The sequence below is a fragment of the Silurus aristotelis genome, assembly GCF_946808225.1.
Source record: "Silurus aristotelis genome assembly, chromosome: 24".
Taxonomy (NCBI): Eukaryota; Metazoa; Chordata; class Actinopteri; order Siluriformes; family Siluridae; genus Silurus; species Silurus aristotelis.
Window position 1 is genome coordinate 10,975,384 of NC_139597.1, and position 22,302 is coordinate 10,997,685.

General features: G+C 41.3%; 1 protein-coding gene across 3 annotated transcripts in view; it reads left to right on the top strand.

The window, feature by feature from the left end:
* Positions 1 to 22,302, top strand: part of phf21b (PHD finger protein 21B) — a 67,894-nt gene that overhangs the window by 34,235 nt on the left and 11,357 nt on the right. For all 3 annotated transcript variants that reach the window (XM_083528478.1, XM_083528479.1, XM_083528480.1), the window contains 2 exons: positions 13,361 to 13,594; positions 21,888 to 21,980. In XM_083528478.1, coding sequence (XP_083384604.1) covers positions 13,361 to 13,594; positions 21,888 to 21,980 — 327 coding nt within the window. The remainder of the gene's footprint in view (positions 1 to 13,360; positions 13,595 to 21,887; positions 21,981 to 22,302) is intronic.

The following is a 22,302-nucleotide window of genomic DNA, read 5'->3' on the forward strand; positions in this document are numbered from 1 at the left end:
TGCACAGTGCGAAACCTAATTACAGCAAACAAACGTATCAAACGTAATAAAGCGAAATATACAAAATTATTAATTCCGCTTTGATTCAGACTAATCAGTTAAGAATAAAAGTTTACTAAGTTTACCCTGGATAGTGTTGATTCAGATTATTTACTTTTCTGTGACAGCTATATGGCATCAAGACTTTTCCATATTGATTGTGATGATTCTTGACTCTAAATGTCACTGTATAATGAGACATATTACAGCAACTCTGGGGGACTCTATTTGTCGAAGGAAAAATAATAAGTAAAATTTTAGCATGTCCACACTACAGTTTCCCAATTTCCCTGAATAACGAGCTCCAGGCACATTCAGTAGCAGCGTAGCTGTAACGTCATTCGTTTAATGGTTGCTGCTGGTTTTGGTTACCCCCCCCCCCCCCCTCGTCAGACCTGTCCTATTACAATGAAAGGAGGCACCAACTCGCTGCCTCGGGCGCAAGGAACAGAGGCATTGCGATCCCTTTGTCTCCACTAACCTCAGGGTTTACACAGGAAGTTTTCAAATGTATTGAATAAAATGCCTTTTATGACTCTGACATGGGACATTGTTTTTTATTGCTTAAAAGTAAATGGACTGCTTGAATAGAATACCAGTGTCTGTCTTGAGACATGTTTAAAAGAAGAGAAAAAAAACCCCAACCTTCAAAAACCCTAAGTAGATTGACCACTGCTGTAGTGATGCTGAAACTGTCTAATGCGTAGAGGTAATTCAAACTGCCTGCTGATCTGGTTGTTTATTCATGACAGATGATGGCTGGAGCGCAGGATTAAGAGCTAGTTGGGGATTTACCGGCTGTCCGTAGGGCTTTGTTAATAAATGAGGGCTCTAGGGGTGGCATAAGAAAGTTACAACCCGTGCTCTTTTGTTTGTTTCTTTCTGGTGCCCTGTTGCACAGTAGCTCCTCCTTCTTGCCTCTCTTAAAGAAATAATGCCTCTTTCAGAGAAATAAAGGCTGTCTGTGTGAAGTTGCAGCACCGCCATCATGTCCCGCTGGGTGCTGGTACACTCGAGTACAAGGGCCGCACTCGCCTCTGTGTGGCTGCATCTTTGTAGCTGCATCTGTCCCTGCTCTATTGTTTGGAGGAGTCCATCTGCTGGCCTCTCTCCACCACAAAAAAGCGATCTCTCCCTCCCTTCCTCCCTCCCTCCCTCTCTCCCTTTCTCTCGCGTCCCAAAGCCTGCTGCTTGCACAGGCAACCCCCTCAACTCCCCTCCCCCTCCTATCAGTGTGCCAGCTGTCCCATTTCCCTCTCATCCCCTCCCTTTCTCTCTCTCTCTCTCTCTCTCTCTCTCTCTCTCTCTCTCTCTCTCTCTCTCTCTCTCTCTCTCTCTCTCTCTCTCGTTCTCTCTTTCTCCACCAACTCTCCTGTCCTTCCAGTCCCCCATGCCTTCGAGGCCCTGCTCCCACAGGAGCCATAACAGCGATATAGAGTGGATAGAGGCAGGCGATCCGCGCAGTACAACACGGCAGTAAAAGACTCTGGTGGAACTATTTAACTGCTATCGAGAAAGTCACGCTCTGACATGCTCTTTTTCTGAACAATGGATAAGTTTAGTAGTTCAGCAGCAGGCAAGAATTCTTTTACCCCGTGTACATCTGAAAGATAGACTGCTGCTTTGCTTTAAATAATCACATACTGTAAAAAATAAATAAAAATCTCAGTGTGTGGAAATGACAGTTGTGAGTATTGATCACTGCATCCTGAGGGTGCTGTAAAATTAGATGTATCATTTGCTACCGCGAGTCATATGAATTCAGAGAATAATAAAAGCTTTTGGAATGACAAAATGTTCTCATTTCACTGAGACAGGGTCAGGCATTGAGCTAGCGTAATTCTCAGCAGATGCCCTTCGTCTTTGCTGAACAAACAAGTTAATAGTGGCTTTTGCCTGGACCATGCTGGGCATTATTACAGTGCTTTCGGGCCTGCAGATTCATCCCAAAAGCCTCAGGCCTCATGGCTCGTAGTAAAAGCACTGCTTCCACACATAACACATGGATCAGGCATTGCGCTGGAAATGAAAACAAAGAATAGTGGAATATATGAAAAAAGAGAGATGGTGTGATGGAACTTCTGTGAAACTGTAATGGCAGATAAACCTGGCATCAATTAATTCCAAATTTAATAACCTGTTTCACAGAGCCTGTGCCATTTCTCTTCTTTTTACCCCACTTTAGGATTCAACACTATGAATGTTTAGTGTCTATACTGCTCTATAGCTCCGCTCCTGCCGTTTACTTCATATAGAGAATTTAACCTTTCTGTGGTCGCTGATTGTTGCCATGGTGAGTCAATAGGTTTCAGCGGGCTGCAGTCTCCCCGGGCCGGGCCGGCCGAGGATGGAGGTGAGCAAATAAATGTCCTCATTATGTCAGAGGCTGCAGATTCCATATCGTTCCTTTCAGAGTCACTCCTATTGCAGCTTGATAATAAAAGCTCCCGTGCACAGTCACTGCAACAGAGGCATTCCTGTTTATTTTACTGGCTGTGCTGATAACAGGAGAAGCTATTTATTTCTGCTGCGATGATGATACAAGTTTGAAAAAACATCATTTTTTTTAAAAGGACCGTAGCTGCTTAATATAATGTCCTGTTGTAAGAGAACTTGACACGTTGCAGTTGTATTAGACTAGCTAGTACACCAAATATCATGACACTAAAAGACTAAAATCCAGTCAGACTCCATCCACACTTTCACTTCATATCCGCCTGAAGGCTACATTTAATATACCAGCAAAGAGAGAATGATAGAAGAGAGAGAGAGAGAAAGAGAGAGAGAGAGAGCACGAAGGAGTAGGAGCTCAGGGAAATATGAGTTGAATGTGCCTCGGCTGCTAGAACTTTAAGTCGATACTGGCAGTCACATGCAGAGCTCAGAGTACAGCAGCAGAACAATCCTGCTGTCAATCATTAATGTGACAAAGCTTCCAAATACTTCTCCTTCCAATTTCTTTCTCTGCGTTTGATTTTCGGGCCCCCGACGAGCAGCTGGAGGATAAAGCGAAAGTGTAGTGTCGCGCGAGAAAGGAAAGAATGTAAAATGCATCAGGTTGAGCTGCTGAATGTTTGATGGCACCAAGGGCCCTTCAGACCTTATTTGCATGCATTAGTGGACTTCTGTGGACCCTGGCTTGGCCAGATGCAATTTACAATGCTACGGAGGGTGCTGACCTCCACCGGGTTGTTCTGAAGCTGAGCTAAGTGCGGCCCTGATTATGTTTTCATAGGCACGAGTTGTCGTTTCCAGGCTCCTCACATCCACAGGTCCACAGGGACCAGCTCAGTTTATTTGGAACAGTCCACCCTTCAGTGGAGATACAGTATGAATTTGTTTGCAGGATCGCTGACGTCTTCATTGCACTCGTTCAACTTTTTAACATATAACAAGCTTTATGCTTGCGGTATCACGTTTGCTTTGATTTGCACCGATTTGTCTTATCATGCACTTTTGTATATGTAAGCGCTGATACTGTACATCCCTCTGTGGTAACAAAACCATCCTACATTTTGTGTTGTTTCTGTTGGAACCACAAGTACACACTGACTCAGTAGGGTCGTTTCTCCACCAGACCATAGATCACAGTAATACCGTTGTAGAACATATGTGGATCATTAACATCACAGTACAAGGATGTGGTTCATTATATCACAGTACAGGGATACTTTTGAGTTTTAGCTCTATAAACTATTATTAGATTTTTTTTTTTAGCATTGTCTTAGATAGTTTGAGCTCAGCTCAGTTTTTTTTAATATATATATATATATTATATATATATATATATATATATATATATATATATATATATATATATATATATAATTAACTCTAGAATATTATATTAATGTTACACTTCATTTTGATCACTCACCATGACTACTGCCCACCAGGGTACAAACAGTCCTGGATTTAGGAATTGGTACAGCATTAATACATCTAAGCATCATTTCCCCCATTCGAAAAATTACAATATACTGTAATTATTTAAAATATACAACACTGTAAAGGATTAAAAGCAGTTAATATATATATTTTTTTAGAGAGTCTGAGTGTGTCATGGGATTCGCAGCACCTGGTGCACTGTGGTACTTCCTGGTTTTGTGGTCTCTCCTCTCCTTGAAGATGATGGAAGATGACAGGAAGCAGGCGGGGTCTCTTGTAATGAAGCTCTGACTAAGCGGGAGGGAAGGCTTTACAGTGACTACACTGGCTATCATACAGCGAACATGCATTAAGTTCTTTGGGAAATATTAGCAGCAGTTAAGCACAACAGTATTATAGCATTGCGTGCTCTTATACGAGGCCACTGGTTTAAAACGAGGCCCGATTTTATTGCTTATTAGTCGTTTGCTAAAATACATGAAGGCTTAATGGACTGTTGAAATTTTAATTTAGTCCCATTGACATTTGTTATTTATATTTGAAATGCTTTAGTAATGGTTTGCATTCTCCGCACACCCACGCACGCACGCACGCACGCACGCCTGATGGAAGCGTCTGCGCTTGACAGATATGAGATGTGACGATTTGACTGTAATAAGCAGAGGAGAGTATCTCAGTCTGAGAAGTGAAGGGGAATTAGAGGCATGAGATTGAATCATTCTAGTCTGAGAAACTAGTGTCTGCGATGAGAATATGTGCCACAACAGGGTACATTTCTATTCCCTACTCCCCATGTCTAAATCAGCGACATACACACATCGATTTGTTCGCTTATACAGACTTATAAGCAGACAAATATATATTTGAATGGCAATTATTGCTAACGATGCTCGCCGAAAATTCTGAGGCTAGTCTCGCTGTTCCTCATGCTTTTAGCGACATTGAAAAAACATTCAATCAAACAACCACTGCAAAAAAAAACTATAATAAAAAAAGTTCCTTAAACAACACCCAAAAACAAATTGAATTATCTGCTGCTTGTTAAATAACGCCCAAAAGTAATGAAAGTTTCCATTTTCAACATTTTTTTTCTTTCATGACTTGCTTTGGAACATAATGGACTTTTGCATGGAAATTAATGGGACAAAAAGCAAGTAATCTCATTTAAAAACTCCCTGCAGATTTCCTGAAAATAACTAGAAACTATTCATCCTTAAATGTGCGGATTACTCCATCAGCTATTCTTGCTTTAATGTGGGCCATGGGTCATATATATATGTGTGTGTGTGTGTGTGTGTGTGTGTGTGTGTGTGTGTGTGTGTGTGTGTGTGTGTATGTATATATACATATACATATACACACACACACACACACACAGACAGTATTTCACAAAAGTGAGTGCACCCCTCACATTTCAGCAACATTTTAGTGTTTCCTTTCAAGGGACAATACTACAGAAATGAATCTTGGATATATTTTAGAGTGGTGATTGTGCAGCAGTATAGATTAACTGTCCTTTAAAAATAACTCAACATACAGCCATTATTGTCTAAATAACTGGCAACAAAAGTAAATACACATTAAGTGCTAACAGCTGGATGTCGTGTAACCGTGCAAATCCACATGTCCAATTCATTATGTTCATGTTTTTTTCTGCTTGACAGGACCATACATTTGTATATCTTGTATTAAAGCAGTTAAAATTAGAAAATTTAAATTTGGTGTTTTGAGTACAATTCACTCATACTGACCACTGGATTATCAACATGGCACCTTATGGTAAAGACTCTCTGAGGATTTGAGAAATAGAATTGTTGCTCTTCACAAAGATGCCGAGGCTTTAAGAAGATCTGTAACACCATGAAACTGATTCACAGTACAACTGCCAGGGTCATACAGAGGTTTTCCAGGACGGGTTCCACTCGGAACAGACCTTACAACGGTCCATCAAAGTAGAGATTTTCTCTTGCCACAGTCGCCACCGGTTTGCTCATCAGGGGCAAACTTACACTTTTAAAGAACATCTTATTTATCCTTTATAATCACATAATCTGTGTAAAACTGAATGCTCATTGTTAAAAGCGCTATACAAATAAAAATGAAGTTTTTATGCTGTGCTTCAGGTGCAGAAGCAGGTTTTAAAAAACAGACGCATGAGTGCTGCCAGCATCGCTTTAGAGGTTGTAGAAGTGGAAGGTTCGCTTGACAGTGCTCAGATCATACTCCATGCACTGCATAGCCGTAGTCCTTCCCAGAAGGTGATAGATAGGTATTTTATTCATCCCAATAGGAAATTGGAAGCCTCTTCTGAAGATAGCTCACAAGAAAGACCACAAACAGTTTGCTGAAGACAACCTATCCTGCATGCTTTAGTGGAACCATGTCCTGTGTTCTGATGAGACTAAGATAAACTTGTTTGGCTCAGATGGTGTCCAGCATGTGTGGTGGTCCTGGTGAGAAGTACCAAGAAAATTGTGTCTTGCCTTCAGTCAAGTATGGTGGTGGTGGTGGTAGGCGTGGAAGAGGATCCCAGCAACAACCTTGTGCAGCTCTAGAGAATTCCATGCCCAGGAGGATTGAGGCAGTGCTCCATAACAATGGTGCTCACACAAAATATTGACACTTTACACCCAGTTTTGTTCACTTTTGTTGGCAGTTATTTAGACAATAATGGCAGTATGTTGAGTTATTTATAGAGGACAGTAAATCTGTACTGCTTTACAGGCTGCACATTGATTACTCTAAAGTATATCCAATTTTTATTTCTATAGTATTGTCTCTTGAGAAGAGACAATACTGTGAGAGAGAGAGTGAGAGAGAGCTATGCTCATCAAAACAAACTATTTTAGCTTTGTGGCAGACAGAGAAAAGCCGTTTCTTTTTTACTTTTGAGAATTGTCCTGCCAAAAAAGAAAAAAACATGCACTGAATTAACTCACAATGAAACAACACCGCATAATAATTTTGACTGTGCAGAAAGTTCTGCTGCCAAACAACAAAACACCTTTTTCTCACTCGTTAATGCGGCGCATTCCAATGAGTTCATAGCGAGAGGAAGGAAAATTAGACCTCAGGCATGTATAATTTGCATTTAAATGGATTTATTGTCTACAGATGGCGTGACGGGCAGCGGCCACACTATCAAATTGTTTTCTGTAGAAAGAAATCAGCAGTCAGGATTTAATTTAGCTTTTACCATAGACGTCCGCGTCAGAAGCTTCACTGGACGGCGGTGGCATTTGCTATATCTGAAGCACTGTAATAAAGGATCTGTGTGATGTGTATCTAAACAATGGCAAAGAAACTGTATTAATTATAATCAGTCTTTTATTGACTCGTAATGCTCAAGATAGGCTGCTGTTGTCTCTTATTTTCAGGGCCAGTGCAGCTTTATATGTGTTTAGGTGGTTTCAGACCGAGTGCTGATTGTTACCATAGCAGCAGTGATGATGATAATAATAATAATAATAATAACAACATAAAAACCCTCTACACCAGTGTTAACACTTTTAATGAGATGTAAACATTAAAGCAACATTTTCCCCAATTCAGTCAGAGGATCTTTAAATGTTTTTAATATAAGGTTGATTAAAGATGCATTATTACTCGAGTGGAAAAAGATGTGAGCTCAGCAAATGGCATTTGGGATACAAGGTTTCTTGTCAGGTTTATTCCTGCACCAGATGGGCATGCTTGTTGTTACGCACGCAGTTTCAGCTGCACCCTACTTGGGACAAGTTTCCTGGAAATATGGCGTCTGTCAAATGCCAGGTCTAAATACAGTACCCTGCTTTTGTTAGGGTTTATTCATACATGTGGTCTTTTCAGTTGTGAAAGGCAGCGCAGAAATACTCCTAATGCCCTACAATTTTTTTTTCTTTTTTGCTTATGGCTACATTATATCATGTGTTGATTGATTTCCAGCATAAGATACCCAGGCATCCAGACAACAGGGTGTATGGGAGGCTGGCCTCAAGCCCAGAGTTTGGCATAAGGATCCTGGTAGCTGTTCAGAAGGCTCTGCCACAAAACCCCCCACACACATACATATACCCCTGGATTATCTTTCTCCCTTATGGAATCGTCTTAATCCAAGGCCTTGCTTTCGAGTGCTTTCAGTAGAAATAGTTTCCACCAAAGACAAACTGGCTATGCATTGCATGCTGTCCTAGCATTCTGTGCTATTTGACTGACATGTTGAAGCTTTGCTGAGCTCAGTGTCATCTCTATTGTAGTCATGTATGGGTGCCACGGGTCCTACACACGTGTGGTAGCTCAATGGTTAAGGCACTGGATTACTGATATGAAGGTCAGGGGTTCAAGTTCCAGCACTGCCAAGCTGTGACTCTTGGCCCTTAACCATCTCTGCTCCAGGGGCACTGGTTTATGGCTGACTTCCTGTCAAGCTGGGAAATGTGTAGCAAGAATTTTACTGTGCTCTAAAGTATATGTTGTATGTGGTAGTCCCCCTTCTCGACAAGGATCATTTCATTCACCCAGCCATTATATCTATATGAAAGAGAGACTAAGAGAGTTTGACTCTATATTTACTTCATTAAGTTTATTTAAATACCTGAATAATTGAATAGTACATTAGTTTGCAGTAATACATTGATGGATGTCAAACAGGGGTTCATGTTTTTTAAATAATCAAACACACCACATGCTGACTGCTCCAAATGACTCGTTACTGTTATAACTATAATGTTATAGTTATTGTTATTTCACTATTTTTCTTTATGAGATTGCGCTCAAGTGTTGGCGTGTGACTATTTTTACTTTCAAAAATGGTCTCGCTGGTTTAGTTATTCTATACACACACGCACGCACGCACGCACGCACGCACGCACGCACGCACGCACGCACGCACGCACGCACGCACGCACGCACGCACGCACGCACACACACACACACACACCTCTGCTCAAGACACTGAACTGCCTTACCAAGCCGTCACTCGTCTCATATGCTGTCAGTGTCACTACTAACTTTTGAGTGGCCAAAGGATTAGGAATGTTACCCTTTTTTAAAGGAACATTACAGTCCAGAGTTCAATGGCAAGCAAATGCTGATATTCAGGCTTCTGGACGCCTTCTGATGGGAGTCAGGGATTACGTGAAATGAATCATCAGGCGCTCAAAGAAGAGAAGTTAGCACAAGCACGAGCGCTCGCATGAGATCGGGCTGACCGAAGAGATTTTTCCCGTTCCGTTAAAAAAATCAACACGGTCTGTTAACGATTAGAAGCCGAAATAAAAAGCCAACATCATGACCGTTGATGAAAGGCAACACAGAGGAAGGCTGATTTATGTCTTGAATCGAAAGAAATAGCGGCTGGCAGAAAATTATTCCTTTAGGCGCCACTCCTAGCCGCTGTTACCGAATTTAGCATAAGCTCGTTCATAATAAGAGGCATCCATCACCACCCATCTCACTTCCTTGGTGTCCTGCAACTACACACCGAAATGACAGGGTTATGAGAGAAAATGACAGTCACCCTTTCTTCCCCTTTCCCCCACACACTCTCTCTCCCACACACACACACACACACACACACACACACACACACACACACACACACACACACACACACACACACACACACACACACACACACACACTCTGACTGCCTGTTTCTTACAGTGATCACCATAACAACACCTGCCTGCGGTGTGCATTTTGATTGGGTCCAACTGCCACATTCATGCTGGGAAGTAGTTCTTTTATACGGTGGGTTTGTGAAGAAGTGCTACACCGGCACACACACAACTGGGGGAAAAAAAAGTCATTTTTTTGTATGTTATTGTTCTCTTTGTGGATATGTATTAATCCAGCTTATTCTCTAAAGGACCCCAGCTGTATCGGGCAATTATTTCAAGCATAAATGATTGATTGATTTATTTGTCGGACCACGTCAGTATAATAACGGCACGAGTCACGATGACATGTTTGACTTAGAATCTACCCTTGCCATTTGTTTCCCCTTGAAAGACAGCAATTTACTTGTTGTTTTGCATCAACTTTTAAAGCTGACAGCTCGGTGGGGCAATTATCGCCTCGGAGGCATTATTGTTATAGCCTGGTGTTGCACTTCACACTTTGTATACATTAACCGGGGCCTCTTTCAGCTTTAGAATTCACACTGAAGGGCTCCTAATGGCATAATATGACCAATTAAGTCTTCTTTTCGTAAACACGCCTCTGATCCTGGATAAAGTGGAACAGTGCGGCTTGGCAGCTCATCTGTAGCCGGAGTGCAGCAGGACAGCGAAGTGCACATAGTGTGAAAGGTAAACAGTCAAAAGACGGCCTCCCCCACCTCAATATAATAAAGCTGCTCTGGGTTTTCACAATCCTTTCACCTGCTAAGGATTGTGTTTTGTGATTAGTATTTTTGTTTCTGCAGACATTTCCATATTTTATTACTTTTTTGTTTAGAATACGAGTCCACAAGAGTGTATACAATTAGATGCAAGGGAACTCAACAGGGTGACCTTTGAGGCAATCAGATATGCTCTGGGATAAACAAACAGACACATCAGGCCAGATGCAAGCTGGTGCTGAGGTTGCCTGTGGATTACATTGATTCCCTGAAACAATGGTGACTACCACACACATTGTGAGGGCATTAATAAATAACAGAACGCAAGTAAGCCTTTCATTCACACCATATTTCAGCAAACAGCAAGCTTTGTGTGCTCATGGGACATGTTGGGGCATTTAGCGTTTTTAATAGACCTCGCTCAAAAACGTTTTTCTTCTTTCTATCTTCATTCATACTTGCCCTGAATCTGGGTTCATTTACAGTCAGTGGTTAGCCATTTCAATGCATCTACAAACAAGCACAGTGTGTAAGGAAATAAAGCTGGCCTTTATGGAAATTATAGATTCTAGTGCATCAGTGCTCAATAAGATGTAGCAAAAGGCAAAAAAAGCAAAAAGGAATGGGGAAAAAAAAATCCCCTGACTTGAAGAGTTATAGGAGAACGAGGGGAGTCGATTCTGTTATTCAAAGTGATAGGATTATAGGGCAAGATCTCCTTCAGTGCACAGACTTAGAAGGCGCAAAGAGGTGGAGAGTGTGTATAAATCAAGCTTACAGCTGGGTACTGTATTAAAGAGAAGCATGAAAATGACTGCTCATGTCTGTCAAGAGTTCGCCATCTCCGTATGAATAGTTTCTAGAATCAGAGATGAAAATCCAAGATTCCAGAATCAGTCAATGTATATCAATATAAATTCATTTTATTTAGGATTTTTCAGTCTGGCAAACCTCTGGCTATGTTCTTTTTATTTATTTATTTATTTATTTATTTATTTATTTATTTATTTATTTAATTCACATTCCTTTTGTCATCTAGAAAAAAAAAAGAACAGCGACGGTTGTTACTGAATGCAGAGAAATACACAAGCAGTTAAAAATAGCATTGCGCACAATTAGGATCATAACAAGCAGGTTTTTCAGAGAAAACTGCCACGAACACACTGCTTGCATTGCATTTACTTTTTAACAGCATGGAAAAGCGAATGGCGGAATGAGAGGTAGAATGAGCTGCAGAAAGAGGGAGCACCCCGGCGTGTTACTTCTACATTTTCTTTTTCTTCTTATAGGTCACGCCGATTAGTGTGGATTCTGGCACGAAGCAAGAATTTAGTTTCCTCCGAGATCTGAAGCTCTGTTCGGCTCTTTATAATGCCTCCAACACCATCACTATCACCATCACTTTCCCTCATCACCTCCAGGCTCCCATCACACCCCTCCACCCCCCATCTCTTTTCTACAGCCTGAGTTCCCTGATCCCATAAATTCAGAGCTCACCGGGCCGCCCTGACTGCCTGATCCCCCCCTCTATAAGACACAACAGAAGCCGCTTTCCTGATTAGGCATGCAGGGGGGGAAGCAGAGGCTTCTAAAAGAATCTCAAGCATTCTGCTATTTTCTATCATTGAATGGGGCTGTCAGTGTGTGTGTGTGTGTGTGTGTGTGTGTGTGTGTGTGTGTGTGTGTGTGTGTGTGTGAATACAAGACCCTCTGCACTCAGCCTAGGTAATTGTGAGTCCACCAAGCTGTGAAGGCATTGGGCATTGCCTCCCTGCTGCACAGACAGTCTGTAAAAAAAAAAAAAAAAAAAAAAATCTCGAAAATGCAAGCTGTAACTAATCAATTTGGTCTATTTGTTTATTTATTTTTGCTCCGCTTCAATGCAAACAGAGTATTTTCCCAGCCCAGCCTCAGAGCCTGATGTAATATGGTGCAGAATAGTGCACGAGAAACATGATATATCTGTAAAGGAGCGACACATTAAAAATAACACTAGGAGTCTAGTTGAATTGTGCATGTACCAAGGAATATCATTACACCTAACGTGACCTCCTGATCATTACTGAAGCGCTCTCATATTTGTAGCTCAGCCAGTGAGTATTATTAGCAACAGAAGGAGAGGTAGCACTTGAAGGACATACAAAAATGTTCATATATTTTATTTTAGTTTATTATTTTTTTTTTACCATGGCTTTCCAAACAAAAAGGACGCAGGAGAACAAGTTAAACGGCCTTCCATGTTGCAATTGCAAAATATGAAAGCCCTCTAACACCCACCCCCCCTCCCTCCAAACCCCGTCCACACAGTTCATAGAAAATGATAAAAGGCGAAAAGAGAAAGACATGGCCAATGGAATGGAATATAAAATATTTAGTGTGTCTTCTCTATCAGTGGTGGGAGTGTGAACTGTACTTATCTCTGCTTTGAATTGTTTTTTTTGTTTTTTTTGTTCCTTTAGAGTAGTGGGTGGAGTGAAAGACGGAGCAAGCAAAGAAAGAGATACGGAGGAGAGAAGGACACGATTAGGACCGATCTGTAGCTTGTGAGACAAGTGAGCTTTCAGGGCAGCAATAGACTACACATGTAGTTTGTGCTGGTTTTGTTTTCAAGGACAAAAGCAAAGGGCAGCATGTGCTGTTTCATTCTCTGGTTTTCAGAGCACGCAGATGAAAGTGTTGAAATGATTGTGTAAACAAATAAAAATAGGCCAGAATGTACATTTCAAGTGTTCGAAGTCCTAAACATCCAGCTGATAGATGCAGGAACTATTAGGCTTCACACAAGTATTTTATGTAATAGTTCAACATTTACTGGTTTGATTCTTCATCCTGTTTATGAAACGGTACATAAATGTATGGAAAGGGTCCAGTTTTGCAAGTACAATTTTGTAAACTCACAAAAAGGCAGTGTAAGTGCTACAGTGGATGCAAGCTTTCTGAAGAATGTCAGCTGAAGCACTAAGATTTCGAAAAGTAGATTTTCATCTCTAACCTTTGCTTCCTATATCCACCTTTGGTTGTGTTGCAGATACAGGAAATTGGGGGGTGTTCTGTTTTGCTTTCTTTCACAACCTTTCTCACTCCCCCCCTCTTTCTTTTTTTGTGTGACAGAAGCTAGCTGTAAGAAGTTGTCCTGTGGGGACGCCGGCCAAGCCGATCTCCCTCATCAAACCCCCCAGCCAGAGCATCGCCATCTCTGTGGTGCCAGCCAAGGCACCTGTTTCCATGGTGACCGCACACATTAACGGACAAAAGGCGGCAAACTCGGACGCGCTGCAGACGTCCCCCATCAACCTGCAAACGGCCAACCGAACGCACAGGCCAGGGGAGCTGTGCCACTCACAGGTAACCCCCGCACCCAAGTTACAGAGAGTTTACAGATGGGGCTCTATGATGAGGAAATAAAACTTGGGTGATGTAACCAATATAATAGAAAGATCTATAACGTCTTTATTATACTGGAGAATTTTTGAGAAGGCAGTGGATTGTCTAATTTATGAAACTACCTAGAATATGTATAAATAGTTTAACTTTTTAAACAAACTTTTGTTAAAATATAAAGTATTGATATCTCGGAATTGTGTATTTGCCAATTCTGATGCTGACACAACCATCATTCTTTCAGTCATCTAGCCAACTCTCTGCCTTTGTTTTTTTATTATTAAAAATATCAGGTATTATGGTGTACGATGTTCATGTGTACTTTCTGTGCAAAACCAGTCACCTACCCAATCAGAATTATGTTTACTGTCAGCTGAATTTCTAATGTGTATGTTTGTTAAACTAAGCAGTGGCACTAAAAGTGGGGTGATGCAGGACAGCTTTTCATAAGCTAATGTATGACCTTTTGAAAAACCAGACCTAGAACAGAATAGAATAGAATAATTCAGCCAAAAAAACAAACAAAAGAAAAACGTTTTAAAAATGGAGCTACGAAGGAAGAAATCTTTAGAGGATCCAAGACTCAGCAGGGGGAGCCCATTCTCTCCACTGTGAAGCGCAAGCTTTTATTATAATGATATACAGTACATCAGTTATTTTTAACATTAAAAATAACAGGGGATCTAAATCAGACCATAGAAAAGAGTTCAGTTTAGCCTAGCCCCACAGCCAAAAACAAAACACCATCGATTATATTTATAGATCGTAACTTCATCAATTATATAGCTGGCTTTTACTTCTATAGCTCTGTGCTTAGACTGTAGGAACTTGCAGGGACGGTCTGTCAATTGATTTTGGAAATACTAGGAGCTGTCTCGTCTCTAGTCCTTTAAAGAGTGTTTTATAAGCACAATTTCAAACTGTACTCAACCACAGTGAGAGAGACACCACACCTTTCGAAAAAATTGCACCTCACTCCGTGAAGCTATTTCAAGACATACTCGTGCTCACGTCATATGGGTATGTGTAAGTAAAGAAACAACGAAAATCACATGTTCATAAAATCTGACTAATTCGTGGCTCTTAAGGAAAACTCAGTCAACCTGAAGACACCATACTATGCCAGTAATTGAAAATCCTAACAAAGGGAGCAGTAACAGATGGCATATCTGTAATGGGTTAGAATAATATTTCTTTTTCAGTGTGCATTCCATGGACCTGGTTAAAATGATGAAGATTATTTCCAAGAGACACATTCAGAGCAGTATTTCCTCAGTGTTATCCCCTTCCTGGGAGGTATTCATCTGAATAATCACTCCTTCCTCTACCCTGTGCCTTCACTTCTTCCTGTCCAAGTCTCTTGGCCGTCCCTTCCCCCTTTAGAAATGTCAGATGGAGTGAAAGAGAGCAGGGAGCAGGGTCAGACAGCAGAATGGTTTTACAGCTCTTTGTGGTTGTGGTGTTTAGTGAGAAAGCACACTGCAGCTGGGAACTTTTCCTTTCCCAGTTTCAGGGAGACTGAGCTAGTTAGTGAGTCTGGGTCAGTCATGCAATTTCACATGAAAAGCACATCACATCAACGCTAATGCTAGGCTAGTTTTTGGAGTGGTGATGGTGGATGATTTGGGGGTCCAGCCCACCTGGTTTTTCAATTTGTATCAATAATGAGTTGCAAGTGAATGGAGTGAGACACTGCATGAATGCACAGATTAGGAGCATTGTTTCTGTGCACAAGTGTTTTGGGAAATTCGTATGGGACTCGGGAGCTGCTTTGTGGTGACAGCAGGCTGATTCAGGTCAGCACTGAAACAAGAACATGCACAGCGACATCTGTCAAAATAGCAGCCTGTAAACAAACTCGAGCAGTTCTGTGAAAAGATTTTTGGATCTTTTTAATCTGTATTTTTCTTTCGGATTTTGATGCACGAATCCATATGAAACAAATAAATACGATGCAATTGCATTACAACACTATATACACCGACCAGGCATGATATTATGACATAATAACATTATGACAGGTGAAGTGAATAACAATGATTATCTCTTTATCATAGCACCTGCAAGTGAACGAGTGGGGGTTTAACAAAGAACCAAATTGTGATGTCTAGACGACTGGGTCAGAGCATCTCCAACACTGCAGCTCTTGTGGGTTGCAGTATCTACCAAAAGTGCTCCAATGAAGGAACAGTGGTGAACCGACGGAAGGAACATGGTCCGATCCAACAGACAAGCTCCGGTAGCTCAAATTGCTAAAGAAGTGTTAATGCTCAACAGGTCAGAACTGTTTGGCAACAAAAGAGGACCATAACAATATTAGGCAGGTGCTCATAATGTTATGCCTGGTTGGTGTATATGTGACATACATGATCTGATTCTGCACACTGCTGACAATAGCCTGAATATGTTCCCACAGTAATGTATACAAAATCAGAGATGAGATGATCTCAAGTTGTTTTGCATGACGACTACAAAATAGGCAGCTATAGATCTAGTAATTTACTCATCAAATAAAGGGAAGCAAAATAAAAACTTTCTTTCGGCTTCTCCCACTAGGGGTCCCCACAGCAGATCATCCGCATGTTTGATTTGGCATGTTTTTACGCTGGATGCCCTTCCTAACGCAACCCTCCCCATTTATCCGGGCTTGGGACCGGCACTAAGGCTTGTGCAACCCAAATGGCTGGGGTTGGTTCCCTGACCGGGGATCGAACCTAACCACTAGACCACCAGGGAACCTAAATAAAGGGAAGCAAAATAATCCGCCAAAAATGAAACATGCACTCGAAGTTTCAGAAAACTATGCGACAGTCATTGGCAGGTGATTGTCAAAGCAGTTAATTGTCAGCACAGCTGTGGTGCGATACGCATCTGAACAGACTGCTAATAATTAGACTGAGAATAAAGCTACAGTGGATCCCAATTGAGCCAAACAGGTAACTGTAGTTGATGGTTACAAAATGTTAACGAAAAAGGTTTCGCCACTGAAGTCGAGCTTTGAATGCTAATGCAAGCCTGGTGCACACAAGCACGACACATGGCATTTAAATTGGATGTCATTGGCACTGCCTTTCCTGCACTTCGCTGAATAGTTTTAATTACACTGACAGTAAAAGTACCACACTGCTGCTCAATTAGACCCCTTTCACATATGTACACATGCATATTGAGCAGGCTTTCGTGAGATTTCTTTTCTCACTGTGGACGTGTATGTGGTGGAAGGTACCTGAGCATTCCTGCAGGAGTTACCAAGCAGGTAGTGACTAAAAGGCTAAAGGCTTTTTTGGGTGCTACACAAACTGCTGGCCTTGCAGTAAGTGAAAGAAATGGGCACCATGCCCACATATGTGCCTGTTTTCCCCACTAGTAGTCACTCGCACCACCAGTCTACAGCTGATTGATTTGTCCAGTGACTACATGGGCACAAATGGCATGCATGCCCTGTGATGGCTGCTTTTTCTTTAGGACGATGACCGCTGCATTGAGATCATGCTCAGCCTTGAGTCATGCACTATAACAGGTAGTCATTTTATTTTCCCCTCACATTGTGCATTTTGTGTGATCATTGAACATAAAATGAATCATTTACTCCGAGAAACAGGCTTCACATTGCGTCCTGACTCCAGTTCAAGCAACTTCCATCCTTCAGTGTGATTACCATTTAAGCACAGCTTTTAAAGATGGGGAGGGGTTAAGATGCAGGCTTTAGTGGAGAATCGTGTTTTGGCCGTTCACATCTCCCCCAAGTGGCCATCAGTGCTATTGTACCCAACAGACCTAGCAGCAGATCATTAAACTGCTGCTAAGAGAAGATTGTTGTAAAAATTGATTTTTAGGGAAAGAAACATGTAGAATGTAGAAACAAACATGTAGGAAGGAGATCGTGTAGCTGACTGAGAAACTGAGATGATCTACTTAATACTGTGTATTTTTGGTGTCTTCATAGCAAATGCAATATAAAGAACCGGCCCAAACAGGATGATGATAGTATTATTTCATTTGAATGCTGATAGCCTAAGGGTGTAGGGGGCTGTTTAACTTTCAGCAATTTCAATTTGCATTCCACCCATTAAGAACTAGATTTTTTTTTATTTTATTTTAGCCGGTCATATTTGCTCCAAAATGTGAATAGTGATCTGAGTAGTGGATCTGTGTCGAGATAGTCTTTCATCCTGTGAGTGAAACGAGAGAACGCCGGGTTACAAGTGAAACGTGTCTGGTAAAGTGTGCACTCTGATCCATCTCACTCACTCTCCAATTTTTTCTCCTTTCCGATTCCCTGCTGCGTCCATATTTCTCAGAGCTTGTGATGAAAACATGAGACAACATGGCAGAGATACAGGAGACAAACAGGTGTCTTCGACTCAGAGCTCTGTTTCCTCTTTTTCACACCGAAACAAACCACCGTCCTCTGGATCAGTCTCAATATTTCTTATGCTCATAACTCCCAGCATCACTAGCTGACCCAGTTGTGTAATATACAGCGTAGGATCGAGCTGCCGCTTAACACAGTGCGTATGAACTGCAGACTACACAAAGCGAATGCTTTAAAAAATGTATCTAACCTAAAAAAGTAATGTCTTTGCACATCTCGGCTTCTCGGTTGGAACATTTTGAAGAGCGTTCGTACACCAAAGGCTAAAGGCTAAAGCTACACTGTGTATTTTGGGCTAAGTAAGAAAACGCAGAAGGCCAGACTAAAATGTCAGCTTCTGAAAGCTTAATGCATGCCTACTGAAAAGGTTCCTCAATTCAGCACAGAAGAGGAAAAAAAAAAAAAAAAAAAAAAAAAGGCTAAACGTTTTTTATTTCCCCCTCTTGACAGCCAAGAAGGAGGAGACAAGGGACAGGGAGAGCTGAAAGAAACACTTAAACTCTCCTTCTTATCCTATCCTTTCCTCTTTCTTTATCTCTCTTCTTCAAAATAGCCAGTGAAATTGGGTCCAGTGGATGAACCATCAGGGCTCAGTGCTGGATAGGTTTCACAAAAATCCCACATACCAGCATGGAAACGATCCAGACGTATATTTTATGCCCCGTCTGGATATCACACACAAACATCTTTACTTAGATTAAAGACACTTTAAAGAGGGGCATGGGGCAGGGAACACACACACACACACACACACACACACACTCGCACACACAAACACACACACAGCTCTCAGAAATGCCTCAGCAGCTCCACAGCTTTTTACTTATTACTATTCTAAAAAGAAACAGGACTAAAGCAGCTTCAAGGTTATGATATTCTTACTCAAGAGGAGGCCTCGGAAAAGGATGCTTAGGTTTTAGGGAGCAGGGGGCAACAATTACGGAAATGAACGCCCTCACCCAGGGAGAATTTTCATCCTGCCCGTTACCATGGGAACAGGCCTTTAACCCTTCCCCCTACTTTCTCTAGGCTTTCTCTGGCACAATGGAAGTTTTTTCTTTTCTTTCTTATTTTTTCTTTTTTTTTTTTACAACAGGAGAGTGAATGATTATGTTTTTAAATGCAGGGCCGCTCTAACTTTTCTGATTTGTTCTCTTTGTTGAGGAGACAGAAACAGAAAGTGCAAAGCTGCCTGTGCTCGAAGCAATACAGGAGCTTTGCCAAGCCTTGCATTTTAAACAAAGCTGTAATCTTGAGGGAGCATCTTAAAAGAAAACCAGATGAATATTTATCATCCATTTCCAAATATAGGTTTTCAAAAGGACTAGAATTCCGTAATCACAGAATGAAAAATAAAAATAAAATTCCGAAAAGCAACCGGGCCCTGGTTCGCATTTCATATTTTAAGTCGCTAGATTAGGTTTGGAAGTAAACGATAAGTACGAGTGAGAGTGTAGTAGTGTGCTGAGCTGTGAAAGCAGTATTTCTGTCTGCACATGAAAGGCTGACCTTGAAGGGCAGATTTACTGGTCAAACATAATTCTGCTCCCAATATTTCATTGTGATGTCCTTGTCAAAAAGCCATTCATACATGCCAACAAGAGAACCGTACACATCTTTTTAAATGCTCTCAAGGTCTTAGTGCTTTGTACGATTTTTTGATATAAAAACGAATCTAGTTTCTTCGACAACTCCATATTCAAACGTTACCACTAAATGTGCCGTGTTTGCGCCGACCACAGCATGCATCGGTACTGGTCAAACAAAATGAATTTCTGAAAGGCTTCTGCACCTCGTATCTGCCTTTCCCTTAACGTCTCTGTTTGTGTGTTTGCACCGTGTCTACTGGCTCGTCTTAAGACCCAGTGCAGTGTCGTGTTTTACAGCTCGCATTGGCGGTTTGTTGTCTCCACTAATCTGCTAATCAGCTCCTGTCCACCAGCATTGTTTAAACTGGCAGCGGAGGAATTAACACAAACACGGAGAAAGCTTCATGCTGAAATGCGATGCTGTTTCGGAACAAAACATGCTGCGCCACCATGTTCTTAAGTGCATTCTCTGTAAGCAGAAGCTGACCAAGTGGTAGCTTTCTTATATAGCACGTTTTAGTGATACACTGATATATATATATATATAGATAGATAGAACACACAGATGTTGGTGGGGATATATAAAAGGATTATTTGAAACGGTTGCATCAAAATTGAAGATCCTTTTCCATTTGTGAAGAAGTATTTAGCCTTAAATCTTACATTATGCAAGGTGACAACTAAGAAATCTAAAGTAAAAGGATTAGGCAGTTTTCATAATTCATTAATACACAGTTACACCATTATTGTCTTAAGGCTAGGGGCTGTTTGTGCACTCCCCCATTTCTCTCATTTCTCCTCTCTCCCTCTTTCTGCCACGCTGCAGTGTACAATGTACAATCTCATTTCCCTCACTGAAGATCATTAGTCACCAGGCAAGAGAAATCTCCTGTGAGAGAATGCTGTGTCAGCACTAACGAAACCTTCCACATGCTGAAACGTACAAGGTTTCAATGTAAAATAATGCGGGAAACATCGTTTGAGAATTCAATACAGATGATCTTCAGTGAAACATTTCTTCCACGCCAACGAATATGCAGTGACCGAGTCGCAAAACTGCCACAAGAGAACTCGCAAAAAAACCCAACAACGAGCTTTTGTCCGTTTGTACTTTGGTCCTATGCTGGGCCATCTCACTATGAGTTTTCTTGAACCTGTTTGCTGCTCTAATATGATGAAAACTATAAGAGAGATGTTAGTCTGGCACAAGGAAGTGTGCAGAGCCAGTCGGATTGCCACCTTCAAGCTTTTAAATCTCTCTCAAATCTATGTCAAATGCTTGATATTCCATGGATGAAATGTCTGAGCGAGAGACGAGCTCAAGCCGGTTGTTTTGAAACCAAAAATAAAATAAAAAAAATCAGTGTTGACTTAGCTGGAATGGAAACTTTCTATTTTGACAAGCAGCATTCTTGACAGGCAGGTAGACCTTATTCCTTATCCTGACTCAATGGATGGTGGTTCTCATCATCTTTTTCTTGCTGAAACCTGAGTTGCAACATAGACCAGAGTTTTACCTCAGACAAGACTATTGTTATTGACAGTTTTGAGAAGGCGAGAAGAGCTTCACCAAAACGTTACAGAAAATCTTACATTCTTCACCGTCTTTGCAACAAAACAGTTAAATCTGTTAGAATAACATCACCACTTTTCTTTCAGCATCAACCTCTGAGTAAACGGCAAAGCGAAATCTTACCATTATATTTTTTTATACTCTTTTACATACTCTAATATGCTATAAAAATCCATAATCAGCAATAGAAAGAAACCAACTATGAATAGCAAAGTCCTAGAGTGCTGGGCCAGTGTGTGTAGTGTGTGTGTGTAGTGTGTGTGTGTGTGTAGTCTTTTGAATACAGCAGAATAATGAACTCGAGTCTGTTTCCTGTGTCGCTGTGCTCCACATTCATTTCAGTAGCGTTTCTCTGGGGAGAGCACTTCCTGAAGCAAGGAACACAAGTGGGCGTGTGGTTTTAAGCATCCTCCATGGCAGAGAGTTTGAAAAATACATTCAGGTTTCCTGCTCTTAGTACTTATTTGCATTGACCCAGTCGTTCCACCTCTTTGGAAGTGCACAACAAACAAAATGAAAGGAGTCTGATTTTGAGGCTGTACATATTGGGTGAAATGAATTTCGATAGAACAAAGTATAGTCCTTAAAAAAAATAAATCTTCTGGTCGAACAGCATGTTTAGAAATAGTCAGTCACTTCCTGTTAACCTTTAACACAAGTACTCAAAGCATCAGTGTGTTATTAAGAAACTACAGAAAGCACATCTCTCCTTCAACACAGATGCTGGGAACACTCACGACAGTGCCCATCAAGGTGCCTCAGGTCAGCTCTCTGCATCGGCTGGCAGGGCATTCGCCCACTGTGCTACCTCAGGTAATGCACACACTGCACGCACACACACACACACACACACACACACAAAATCTTATTCTTCCTTAGGTCTCAGGTGTCACATAAAAACAGACCTCATCCAATGTCTGACACACTACTCCTGAAATCATAACGCAAGGTCATCCTCAGCCAAACCTCCCGAGACGCTGCTGTAATTACGCTTAGTTTTAAAATGCCCACTTTATAAACTACATGCACAAATTTTAGCACAAAACTAAAAACCAAAAGGGACACACTGTACCACCTGAGTGTTCCTGTAACATTTATTTTCAGGTCCACCCACAGCCTTTCTGCATTCAGCCGT